This window comes from Xiphias gladius, chromosome 20 (assembly GCF_016859285.1).
Source record: "Xiphias gladius isolate SHS-SW01 ecotype Sanya breed wild chromosome 20, ASM1685928v1, whole genome shotgun sequence".
Lineage (NCBI taxonomy): Eukaryota > Metazoa > Chordata > Actinopteri > Istiophoriformes > Xiphiidae > Xiphias > Xiphias gladius.
Genome location: NC_053419.1, coordinates 21,358,753 through 21,371,712, shown reverse-complemented (window position 1 = coordinate 21,371,712; position 12,960 = coordinate 21,358,753). Strand labels below are relative to the sequence as shown.

The 12,960-nt window shown below is 39.1% G+C and overlaps 1 protein-coding gene across 5 annotated transcripts in view; it reads right to left on the bottom strand.

Moving 5' to 3' along the window:
* Positions 1 to 12,960, bottom strand: part of LOC120806185 (homer protein homolog 1-like) — a 37,019-nt gene that overhangs the window by 4,175 nt on the left and 19,884 nt on the right. For 4 of the 5 annotated variants that reach the window (XM_040157039.1, XM_040157040.1, XM_040157038.1 and 1 more), the window contains 4 exons: positions 7,438 to 7,594; positions 4,609 to 4,740; positions 3,686 to 3,778; positions 1,036 to 1,178 (listed from right to left, as the gene is read on the bottom strand). In XM_040157039.1, the coding sequence (XP_040012973.1) occupies positions 1,036 to 1,178; positions 3,686 to 3,778; positions 4,609 to 4,740; positions 7,438 to 7,594 (525 nt within the window). Of the gene's footprint in view, positions 1 to 1,035; positions 1,179 to 2,938; positions 2,993 to 3,685; positions 3,779 to 4,608; positions 4,741 to 7,437; positions 7,595 to 12,960 lie in introns of all 5 variants that reach the window. The other variant, XM_040157042.1, reaches the window with a different exon arrangement.

The following is a 12,960-nucleotide window of genomic DNA, read 5'->3' as shown; positions in this document are numbered from 1 at the left end:
ACGGGATAATTGAGGCAGATACCAAAATTTATATTTGAGAGAAAAAAAATCTAATGGCCGATATTAATCTTCTTTACGCAACCTGTCACATAAGTAAACATTTTTGATATGGTTCCCTTCAATTTCCCTCAGCATTTTTTTAAATAACTGCAACAAAGAAATGTAGTGGGCAGGATATTTAATTGTGTAAAAACACTCTCTGGTGTACAAACTATAGAACAGTGACAGTCTCAAAACATATCTTTGGTATTTCTGTACTTCAGCTTCTCGTCATTTATCAGCCGGCATATACGACGCCAAAACGACATGTCTACAATGAGCCAATAACGGCCTGACCAATTTATTTATCGGATTCTAAAAATAACTAAAACTCTAAGATGTCTAATGACCTTTTGTTGTCTAAGAAGGCAGAGACACTACAGTTGTCAGTCGCAGCCTAATTCTGAAAATAAGGTGAGAAGCATAATATATGAAATGTTAATTAAATGTATCCAACACCCATGACGAACAGCTGTAACCTACAATATGAAAAGCATTTTAGAAAACTTTAATTTATAACTGTTAACAGCTTTTTTTCCTGCTGCATAAATATCCCCTAAAGCACAGCTGACACCTTAGAGAGCGTGATCAGCCAATGTGAGGCACAGAACTATCTCCACTCGTTTTAGTGGTTTATAATTAATAGGAAGCATGCGCGTAATGCTTTAATGCTGTCCAGAGGCCTGGGGACCAGATTAATAATGAATGAATGAATCGACATGTTCAAACTGAGCTGCAGCGCTCCGTGCTGCACTGTGCCAATTTCATTTTAAATCAGCACTCCCAAGAGTCGCTAACGGACAAGTAACACTCTCATTTACACTGCTGAATGTGATAATTTCATAATCGGGATATGCGAACAATTAAAGTCATTTAACAGAAGGGAGCTGAAAGAATTAAGTCAATCGTGCCTTCGAAAAACAACAGTAATAAAAGAAATATTCGGTCATGTTTAGCACTCTTTTCTGACCCCAGGTTTGCCTGGCTGTGGTTTACCTGTGTGAGAAGGGCAGTGCATTCTGGGAAGGCTCTGCTCTGGCTTCAGTGTGTTGAGGCGTGTCCGGTGTGACTCTCTCATCGTCCGTACCGTTGATGCTCTCTGAGGTCAAAGGTGACTGAAGATCACCCGGGGCTGACTCCTGATTTGACACATTGGTGAAACAGAAAAAATATGATCCCCAACAGTCTGGGTAATGTGCTTAGATGAGGAGATTGATACCACTCTCATGTTTGTCTGTTGAATATGGAGCCAGGGGAGAGTTAGCTTAGCTTAGCATAAAGACTGGAAACAGAGGGAAACCGCTAGCCTTGCTCTGCTCATGGGTAACTCACAAATTATCATGTTATACCTTGTTTTATTTCTATGGCTCTTTTCAGACATGGAATACATAACACTGCTGGCTTCACCATCTATTCAAATAATGCCTGTTTGTCATTCAGACACAGGTCTCTAAATGTATGTAAATGTTCCTTACTAACGGGCCACGATGCTCGCGCAATATTTGGCACCTGGTGCAGGACGGAGTACAACAAGAAAAAAAGATATTTTCCACAGACTGATCTGACATGATAAGAAAATTGGTTCATTCCCTGTGTTTTGTGGCATTAAAGTGATTTTTCTTTCTTTGTGCGTGAGAGATTAATTTACTGCAGTGATGTTAGAGGGCGGAACAGGACACATTTAATCTCTCTCGCATGTGTTACCTTGTGCTGCTGCAGCCTTTACATTAATCTGACGGCTTTCAATTCACATTTGTGCCGTGTTGCAAGTGATGCGGAAATGTTTGCTTCTGTGACTTTTATATACAAGTGATTTGGCCGCTTATGCGGACGTGACGTTAGCATGTTAAATTTCGCAATTTATTTTTTACACTTGTGTAAAATTAAACGAAGGACACCTAATGAGTTGATTACTGAGCAGGCAGATTTTGTTACATTCGGACAGAGCCAGGCTAGCTGTTTTCCCCGATCCACTCTTTATGCTAAGATAAGCTAAACAGCTACTAAGCAGCTGCAGCTACATGTTTAATGTGCAGACACGAGAGTGGAGTCGATCTTCTTGATTAACTCTCTGCAAGAAAGCGTCTTAACCAAAATTGCTTTAAGCTTGGTTTTTGAGACAATATTTTTTAGTGATAAAGTGTTAATGAGTCCATGCTCTCAAAAATTAACAGGATTTTCCTGCTGAAATGCAGAATGGGATGCTCTGAATTATGAGCCTTTGATCAAAGTTCCTGCTCGTCTCTGAACTGTTAAGACTCCTCATGGCGACTGGACACAAAATTAACTTCAAATGACAGGATGTTTAAACTCTGTATCAGTCTGTATATGTATTCTGTATTCCTTGTTGGAAATGTTTGTTTTTTGCTGTTGTCTTTTCTGAGTTAATTTTACAGTGCATCTTTTAAAGCCTCCGAAATATTTTTAACACACTTTTTTTTTTGCTCGCTCCACACACAGAGCTCTGACCCCATTTTTCTAAAGACACAGTGACTTTATATTCATCTATGTATAATGGTTGTCACTCGTGATTTGCAACTGCTCCAACATTCGTCATTATAGCCGACTGTCACTTCCTGAGAGCATGAAGGGAGAACTGGAGGATCGTCAGTGGGAGGTTTCAGGAGACAGGGTTCCTCTGGTTGTTAATCTCACGTCAGGATGGTAGACAAGGTTGTTAAAGTCTGATGACAGGGTGGTCCCCAAAAAGAAAGACCGACTTATTATACCAAAACAATGACATTAAGTGATAAGTGGGCTTTACTGATATGCATAAGGCTGTCAAATCCATCACTGCGCTCTCACAGGAGTGGAATTTGTACCATTAACTGGGGGTAACACTGGGGAAAAGGGCCGTTGGATCAGAGTCATGAAAATGATTCTTTCCATTTCTTTTTACCTTCTTTTTACCAGGTTTGTTGACTGACAACACATTCCTTTTTACAGCGCCACCCTGTGGAGGAAATGTTAGGGAGAGCAAAGGAGGTAAAACAAGCCACAAGGTGTTTCGCTAAGTGGCTGCAACAGCATAATGTGAGTTAAACATAAAACAACTTATTACAACAAGACTTGTAGGCTGTGCTTAAGGAGCTGTCATACATGATTACATTAATTTCCCATCTATTTCTAATGAGCAGTGATTCATACAGCTTGGCAGTTCACATATGTTCTCTCAGGAGGCTTGATACCAACTTTATTTACATATTAAAATTGAATTTACACAGACACTAATGGTTTGGGACACACACAGTTTATTTATCACTACCTGTAAGAGCTAGCTTTATGCAGTCTGTGTTATTACTGCTTCTAGCTACTGTTTCTCACTAGAATTACATGTGTCTTGTTAGCTAGCCAGACCTGAAAGATAAATGTGAGGTAATAAAAGGGTAATAAAAACTTTATGAAAATGCCAGGTAGAGTGCCACATACAAACCTACCGCTAAACAGTAATTTTACTTGTTTCCAGTGAGTTGTATTATTCATAAATAGTGAAAATACCCATGAACAAACTTTGCTGTGTGTGCATCCTCGATCGTTTGTAAAGTTGAAACTCATCTACAACATATTAAAGAAGTTCCTCTATTTAAAGAAGGCTCTAAGTGTAAAATGTATGCAAGGGTACACTGGTGGTGATGGTGTTTGTTACCTGTGAGGGAGTGCTGGTGAGCTCCATCTTCTCCTGAGACTTCTCCTTTGCTAACCGTGCTGCCTCCTTGAACTCAGCAAACTTATCTGCAAACTAAAAGTAACAGGAGAAACTAATACCATACTGGCCCGAATATGATACGACACTGATTATAATGAAACAATCTCGCCTTTTCAAACATCTGTCTTTGAGGACAGGAAGCCCTTTTACACTCGCCCTATGGGGAAAGTTTCCCTGAGATACTATTAATCTAAAGTACAAAAGATTATAAAGGACAAAAGAGTCCTCATCACTGAAGCGTTTTCTCTCGTGTAAGTCAAAAATGAAATACGCTAATACATAAAACCCACATCTGTGCATCTTTGTATATAAGTTGCGGGCTCAGACTCTCTCTCGTCATTGTTGAATCATTTTCTCTGACAGTTAGCCCTTTTCAGACTTCTGTCTTTTTGAGCTCATCATATGTTACAGATGTGATTATCGGCTTTTTCATTCCTGCAGTAAAGATGTCGGGAGACACTGAACTAGTTTTTGGTCTTCATAAATTTATTTCCTCTGTTAAACGAACCTTCATAAACTCCTGCAGGTTAAACTCAGGTAACAAAACACTTTTAGGGCTGATTAACTCCAACAGACGGAGTGAAAACACTCGCTAGCCTAGCGACAATGAAGCTACAAAAAACCCATAATTAAATTAAATCTCCATTCAAAGAGAACATCTGATGTTGTGAACATGTACATTTTTCGTCCTCAAAGATAAGACGACTCCCACTGTTTCAAACGTAATTTCTAGTAAGAAAAATACTGTTTGATATTCAGGCCAGTAAAGTACTACTATACAGCCTGGATGGAAACTCAAAAAGAAGAAAAAAAAGAATTAGTCTCTTGGGGCCACACTATGGGTCTGTTTCCTGTGTTCTCACCTTGACCAGGTGGCTCTCAGATGAGAAGCCGAGGCCATAGACGGTGTTCGCCCGGCTGTCGGCCCACTGGCCAAACTTCTGTGATGTCTTGGTGAATGTCATGTTGGGGGTGATGGTGCTATTGATAATGGCCTGTGGAGGACAACAAAAACAAACAAACAAACAAACAAAAAAACACAGACTGAGCCACACGATGGCATTTCAAATTCAAAAGGAAAAATAACTACGTTATAATAGTTACAGCTTTAGGTAGGAATGGCAGCCTTGGGCAAAAGCAGCTGATATATATCTAATATCTACTGGGACTGGGGATGTGTGTGTGTGTGTGTGTGTGTGTGTGTGTGTGTGTGTGTTTTGTATAGACATGAGTTTGTATTCCAACTGTTTGGTACAGGAAGCAGTGAATGAGGAGTTTTAAATTGAGTCCAACTGACTTATGTTATTGATCAGTGTGGGAGGGCAGAGAGGCAAGCATAGATAGTTGCGAGCGTTTATAGTTTAAAAAAAAAAAAAAAAATTTTACCTGCTGCGGGTGTCTCTCACATTTACTGTTACATAAGATGCCATAAATAAAGTTGAGCTTGACAGCTCATTCTTGACCTTGGAAACAGTAACTTACAAGGTCTACCTTCTTTGCTTTTCTGAGGCTTCCCACTGTATCACACAGTTCTCATCAGCAGATTAAGTTTGCTTATTTGCCACGAAACTGTAGATGTTCAAACTTCTCATGTTTCTGAGCACGTCTAGGACATCTAATCCATGCTGACCTAAAAGTAAAGTCCAATATTCATTCTCTGTTTTTAGCTCTGTAAAGAGTAACTTAACACCCTCTGCAAATTTGTTTACTGGCCCCCCAATGGCTAACTTCTCACGTTGTTGCATTGATGTATAGGTGAACTACCGTGACATCACTGTTGGGTGTTTTTACAGGCTTGAATCTTAAACCTTTGAACCAGAGAAGGCAGTGAAACAATTTTTAAACTGGTGTTAAGTTACTCTTAACTATAGTTCTTACATGTGAGTAGCATGGCTCTATTCTTTGCATATTATCACACAGTAGGTCAGAAAAGGCTGACAGGAAATTGCAAATTTTGCACAAAATGTCCTGACAAATTCAAAAGTTATTGTGAAACAAAGCGAGTGGCGACTCCATGCGTATCGGAGGAGACACGTTCTTGTTTACATTCTCAGCGGGTCGACACAATAATAAATTGCACGTTCAAAACTGTTGATTGACTGGAAATTGGCAAACCAGTTCATGTGCAGTGTTATAGGAAAAAAGGGAGGTAAGCATCCACAGATACATCATTTTCTTTTACACTTCCGTCTTGCTTTTTAGTCTAGCAAATTACTGAATACATTTACTTCTTTAAAAAAAAAAAAAAAAACACTTTATTTTACAGATCCATAAGTTCCAATTTATTTCCAAATATTTTTCTAAGAAGTTTCCTGGAAAGAACCGTATAATTTGGTCCTAATTATGGGTAAAATACGGCGTGATCAGTTGGGTCCCTTCCCTCTATTTCTAAATGCTAAGCCACCACAACATCTTTATGTTTGTGACTTTTGTTCAGTGAGTAGCAGGTGAGCTACACATGCCAAATGGGAAATGTGTCTACAAACATATATCACAATAAAAAAAAAAAAAGTTTCATATAAGAAATTAAGAAGTAATAAATATTCACTGGGGTTTAACTGAAGCAATTTCTTTAAGTGAAATTCATCTGGAAGAAAAAAATTATTAACTCAACTAATTGAACTAACTAAAATAACAGTCTCAGAGCATTTTCCTATAATTAGTAAAAAAAACTACATTCAAGTCAATCTACTTACAAAGAAACTTTAAAGAAATTATTTGAAAATAACAGACCGAAACATAGAGATTACCAAATACTTAAAATATTCTAATACAACAAGGAAAAAAAATCAGTACTTGGTTGAACTCAACACAACTAATAGACACAATACGAAGATTAAGAAGTGGACACTGTTTTGTTTTATAGCGTGAAAACAGGTTCAAGGGTTCCACTGGGATACGTATTTTCATTTCAAAACACATTTTAAAAGTTTGCTCATTTTTGGAATTTGGAAAACAACACAATCAGAAAGATATGCCTTTGTGTGGCATCTGCCTCTGTGTTTGTTTTCTTTTTCTTTGCTGAGAAGACTCATTGTTGTCTGGATGATAATGTCCTCCAGCAACAGCCCGCCCAAGCTCTGCTATTTTCAGCTGAACACAGCACAGCTAACTTGCTGCTTCGACAGCAGACACAGTCGCCCAGAGAGGCTCTTACATAACCACGCTAACTCCACCCCTACACCTCTCTCAAGACTAAAATAATCACTGCCACATAGATATGACAGGCTCGACCGCCCTTTCACTGCCTCAGCAGAGAGGCCAGGCCGAGGCAAACAAGTCAGACAAGCTGAGTGCAGAGGAGGGATGCACTGAAAAAAAACGTACTGTTTTTGAATGTTGTTTATGATTAGTTAAACTTTATTAACCCCGTGGGGTAAATTCAAGAGGAGATTCTTTTCTGGGGTAATGATGATCTGTGGTTTTGTACAACATTTAAAACTACAGGTGGATTATAGGGTCTCTGAGGAAAAAAAACATGACTAAAGTGATGGTCAAGCAGGTAATTATTCCCTGATCTTTTCACTAAGGCAAAACTAAAAAATAGGTGCAGAAGATTTTATCATTTACCAGCAACGTAGCCTTTAAAATGAGGAAGAGACATTTAGGTTTTACTGAGATATTATATCAAGAGCAAGAAACAACACACATCAAAACACAAACACTGTACTGAGCGCTACACGTGCACACACCTTAGATCCATCCAGACTGATGATTCGATATACATTCCTGGTACTGTCAAAGAAGTAGGAGACTGTGACAGCATGTTTACTTGTGGGAACCCAATTCTTCTTGGTGGTTGGGTCGATCTGGAAGACGTGGGCCCGCGTGCTGAAGATGGGCTGCTCGCTACAGAAAGAGAGGCAGAGACAGAGGTGAGAGAAAGGAGAGATGGAACAGTCAGCGTCTGGTTATATGGCAAGCTTTAACTCTGTGTTCAAGCTGCCTTGAATATGCAGCGTGTAACTAAAACACCGGCCTGAGGTGAGGAAAGACAGGCTTTGGTTGGTCTGGCTTAGTTACAACAACAGACAACTGCAATTCGTGTGTGTGTGTGACAAACACTTTGGCCAAAGACAATTAAGCAAAAGTATATTTGAAACATCCTGTTTTTTTATAACTTAATGCGCATTACAGTTGAGTAATAGTCAGTTTCAGTACAGATAGAGTAGAAAAGTCTGCACACTAATTTATCTGCTCCAGCTGTTTGTGTTTTTTTTTTTTAACTGGACTGGACCATCAGCCTGATATGTACAGATAGCTAGTGTTAGCTGCTGCACCACAAAGGTATAGACAGACTGCCACTAAACTAAAATTCATCCAGAGAGAGACATTCCACTAAAAACTCAGAGGATCACAGCTGTCAAGTGGGATTTATCCCGTGGAGAACATAAATGTCTGTACAACATTTTGTGGCAATCCAGTCAGTAGTTGAGAGTGACAAACCCAAGTGGTGGACCAACTGACCAACCTACTCATATTGCCGTTGAGTAATAATGCCACACCACCAGCACAGTTAAAAGACACAAAAGCAAATGTGTGAATAAAGCTCCACATAAAATATCTAACAATGTTCTGCCAAGGAAAGGAAAAGCTGAAGTATTGAGGAATTAGATTAATCCGAGGAACGTTAGAGACACAGTTGCCCAGATCCCAGCACATCCATAATTCACTTTCCTGCCATGTTGTTGCTCTACCAGTGACTGGACGAGAGGAAAAAAAAAAAAAAAACGACCAGGAGTTCACACTGAGAATAAGTGTGTTTATGTATGAATGTACACATAAGTGTTACCCACATGCAAACAATCTCCCTCTTCACCTCTCATGTTGTTAAGTGGCACACATTCATTTTTTTTTGTATCTGCAAAAATTGACCTGGTATGAGAAATAAGAAATCGAAATAGATAATACTTAGTGCAAAATCAAATAAATCTGAAAATATTAAAGTGAGCTCCATAAAACTGACTTCCTGTAATGTTCCAAAACACAAACGTACTACTGCAGAGTCATTAAAAGTTTTTTATGCTCAAAATAAAGCCTTATGGAAACTTGACAAAATAATATTATACAAACAATCATAGGCGATCTAAATGGTATTCACTCTGCTAGAACATTGCTGCATCTAAAACCAGTGAGTAACAGTGAAGTTGATTTGAAAAGAACAGCTGTAAAAAAAGTTAAGAAAAAAGCCTTCGATAAGAACTGCATCATGTAACCTGGATGCAGGAACGGCAGAGGAGGATGGAGACAGACAGAGACAGAGGTGGAGGCGTATTTCTTGAAACCTACTGCCTGGTGTGGGCGGCTGAGATAAAATCAGGGGGGAATTATGCATTTTTAAAAAGCAGCAAGAAAAACGGGCATATATGTTAATTTGTTTCTACTTTAAAAATAACAGAGATATACAATGAAGCAGAGCCCACACAGACATGGACAACCATCATCTCCCTGTGAGCACAGCAACTGTACTGTGTCAGAGATGATGACAGACAAACATAAGAGCCTGGACGTTGGTGGCAAAGGCGTAGAAGTTGTCACAAATCACAGTGATGACTCTCAGCAACTAGACTGATTAATAAAAAACAGGCCGATTGATTGGAGCTAATAGGATTGTGTGGGTTCAGACTGATATTGTGCACAGAGTTGGTACACTTCCACATTTTTTTTGGCAGGTGCAGCTGTGAAACCACTGCCAGTGCTTGAGTGTCACGCATTTCACTTTGAACATGACTTTCACACCCATGGCACCTGTCACGGAGGCAGCTCAGCATGACGTAGGCAAATGATTTTGGCTAGAGCAGCGGCAGGTTACTATATTTGAGGCCTCATATGTGTGAGTATGCTCAGGCCAGATTTGACCAGCAGGGCGTACCCTGACTTGCAGAAGGTGAAGTGAGGCAACAATGTCGAAGGTGACCTTGAAGCACCTATGCCAACTTGCAGCGAGATCAGAGAGCTCTGGACAGCTTCCAAACATTGCTATGGTTGAAAAGCTCCCAGGGTCTTGGATTAAAAGTAAAACAAGCTATAAATGTCTGGTTGTGGTCTGAATGCTCATGGAAATCCACAAGAAACTCAGAGCAGATTTTTGCCTGAAGATGTACAGACTCTGGAAACGTCCCAATTTCTCCTTCAGAATATCAAAGCGAAGGACTGATCCAGCTCACAAACAGGACAGATTTAAAAAACAATATAAAGGATAATATAAAACAGTTTAAATTTTATTCAAGTTTTACTAAATAAATGGAGAATTACAGTTGCAATACTTCCAACAGAAGAATACACACAGATTAAGCTGCGACTTTCTCATTTAAATGCTTCTTTAAAAGCTGAAAGCAAACCAGAAAGAATCATTTCAGTGTCTCGTTTTCAAATTAATGTACTTTCAATTTGAACTGAAAGATTGATATGACAAACAGTTAAATCCAGTATGCAGTTACAAAGATTCTTTTCATGTAAAACACCCATTAAATATTAATATTTCTAGAGCTGCAACAATTAGTCAGCTAATTGATTAGTCAAGTGACAGAATATTAAATCTCAAATGAGAGGATTTGCTGCTGTTCATTGTCTTTTATGAGAGTAAATTGAGTATATTTGGGTTTTGGACAGTTAGTTGGACAAAACAATGAAATTGAAGACATCACCGTAGGTTCTGAGAAATTGTGGATGCCATTTTTTTCAACATTTTACAGACCAAATCAGCAGATGAATCGACATTGAATACAATAGTTATGTGCAGCCCTAAATAATTCAAAGGCAAATCTGCAACCTGAATGTATTTGTCGTTATTCAGCAATTCAAAATAAATGTTCATTTACATGTGATTACTCTGTTCTTCATGCATAACAAACACTTTTCCTGGTGTGATATATTGGCAGAGAGATAGAAGGGACGAGACAAATATACACAGACAGATAGCGCTTCATAATAAGGATCTGAACTGTATACAGTATTCCTCACAATGCTGGTGTGTGTGTCCCGATCATGCCTTCTGCATGCTGAAAGGTGTGGCTAACAATCATAGCTCAAGCAACAAAAAGGCTGCAATAAGTCTTAGGAAAAGTAGAACAACCCTAAAAAGTTCCAAACATCACATTTATGTGCCAATACACAGCAAGCGTTTTAATACCAGTTCATGTGGATGGTGCTGCTATATAACTCGTTTTAAGTTTTACCATGACAGCAAATGACCTTTTTCACAGCAGACATTCTGACTTGTCATACTAGAAATAGCACAGGTGTTACTTTCAACATTAATAATAATAAAAATGCCCATCAGAGCTTTCCCTAGACCAAGGTGACATCTTATAATGTCTTGTGTTGTCCGAACAATGGTCCAGAACCCAAAAATATTCAGTTTACACATTGAATCCTCAAACTGCTGGATCCAGCAAATGTTTAGCATTTTATCTTTACGAAAGACTCAAATGATTAATCGAATGTCAAAATAATTTGTCATTAATTTTCCATCGATCGACTAATCAATTAGTTGACTAACTGTTTCAGTCCTAATAAATAAAAACCAAAAAACTAGGGACATGAATGTATGTTACATTTCATTTCAATCCTTCTAACATAATGACACCTTTCACTTAAAACCACAAATGCCAAACTCATGGTGGTGCTAGAGGAAAAGTAAAATGTTGGCCCAAGTCAGTAAGAGTCACCAACTGTAGCCGAGGAATGTCTAAACAGATTTTAAATGCAAATCCATCCAGTAATTGTAGTGATATTTCAGCCTGGACCAAAGTGGTGGACCGACTGACATTGCCATCCACAGAGCCAAAGTGCTAGCATGGCTAAAAAAAACAAATAGTGATGTCTATAAATGTTGATACCTATGTCAGACACAGGTAGCAAAATGCAAAATGGTATCCAAAATGATCCTTCCAGTCCAGTGCTGGAACACGTCACGGATAACTGAGATCCTGTTTCAACACACACCTCTGTCACTATGCACTACTGGACAAAAATAAACAAGACGGCTCTTGATCCTATAAGGCAGAGCAGCTACAGTCATGGTACAATGAAATCAATAAGCAACTCAAGTAAGATAAAGATTTTATTTAGGCTACTGAATCTGCACGCACCCGCGCACTAAAACAGGCTCTTTATCTTGACACTGGGCTCATATAATGTAAATCTGGTCCTAGGTTGTCTTTCTGCCAGTCTTCCAGGGAAACTAGATTTGATTGCTCGGCTGGAAGCACAGTGTCCCGTAGGAGACCCAGGACACTGTGCTCCCAGCCGAGCAATCAGCCCTTGTTCCCCTCTCTGGGAACCTCCCGTCACGTCTCAGTGCGTTAATTAATTCAGCAGAGTGGAGACTCGGCAGATGTTATTTAAAGATAGACACAGTTAATCAGAGAGTTGGTGGCAATGTGAGGGTGTGTGCATGGGATTCACACCAGCTCACACACTCTGGCAGCTCACCAGTGGAGATGGAAAGAAAATACAGTACTATATATATGAATATGCCTGTTAAATAGGTAGGATATTTAGGCAGAACAGTACAGGGGTGAGTCAATTGATACCAAGAAAGTAGAAGAGATGAAGATAAAGTTTTAGATTGGATTTAATCCAACAGTGTTCATGCTCTGTATGCGCACCAACTACATTTTTGTCTTTGCCGTGGAGGTTTAGTGTGAGACATTTTATTTCAGACATAATTTGCTGACAGAAAATTCTTCCGTTTTATCTATCAGGACATGTTCAGGACAAGTTTTAACGGGGTCAAGCTGGCTCCAAAGCTGACTGTTTTTGCATGGTAATTATGCAGTTTACAGTGACAATGATGACAGATTAAAAATCTAAATAAAAAAGTAATTTTTGAAACAATGGGTCCTCGATTTTCAAAGAAAAAGCAGCCTCTCATTTCAGTCCCACTTCTCTACAGCGCATCTTTTAAGTTACTGAGTTACTGGGACATTGAAAAGAACAACGTGTGGAAACAAATGGCCGACACAGTTTGTGTGACTGGCGATAGTGGATACGTCAGAAAAAACCGGTCCGGTCGGAGCAAAGTATGTAAACCAGATGGCTCAATACAACACACCCAGAGAAACGCAGGTTCATAAGAGGCCAACTACTTTGTGTATGTATGTGTGAATGCTCCATGGCACTAAAGGTTAAAGCTACAGGTCACATGCAAAAAAAGTCAGCCTCACAGGCTGATCTGTGTAGAAGACATGGAAACAAAGACACAGCATTGT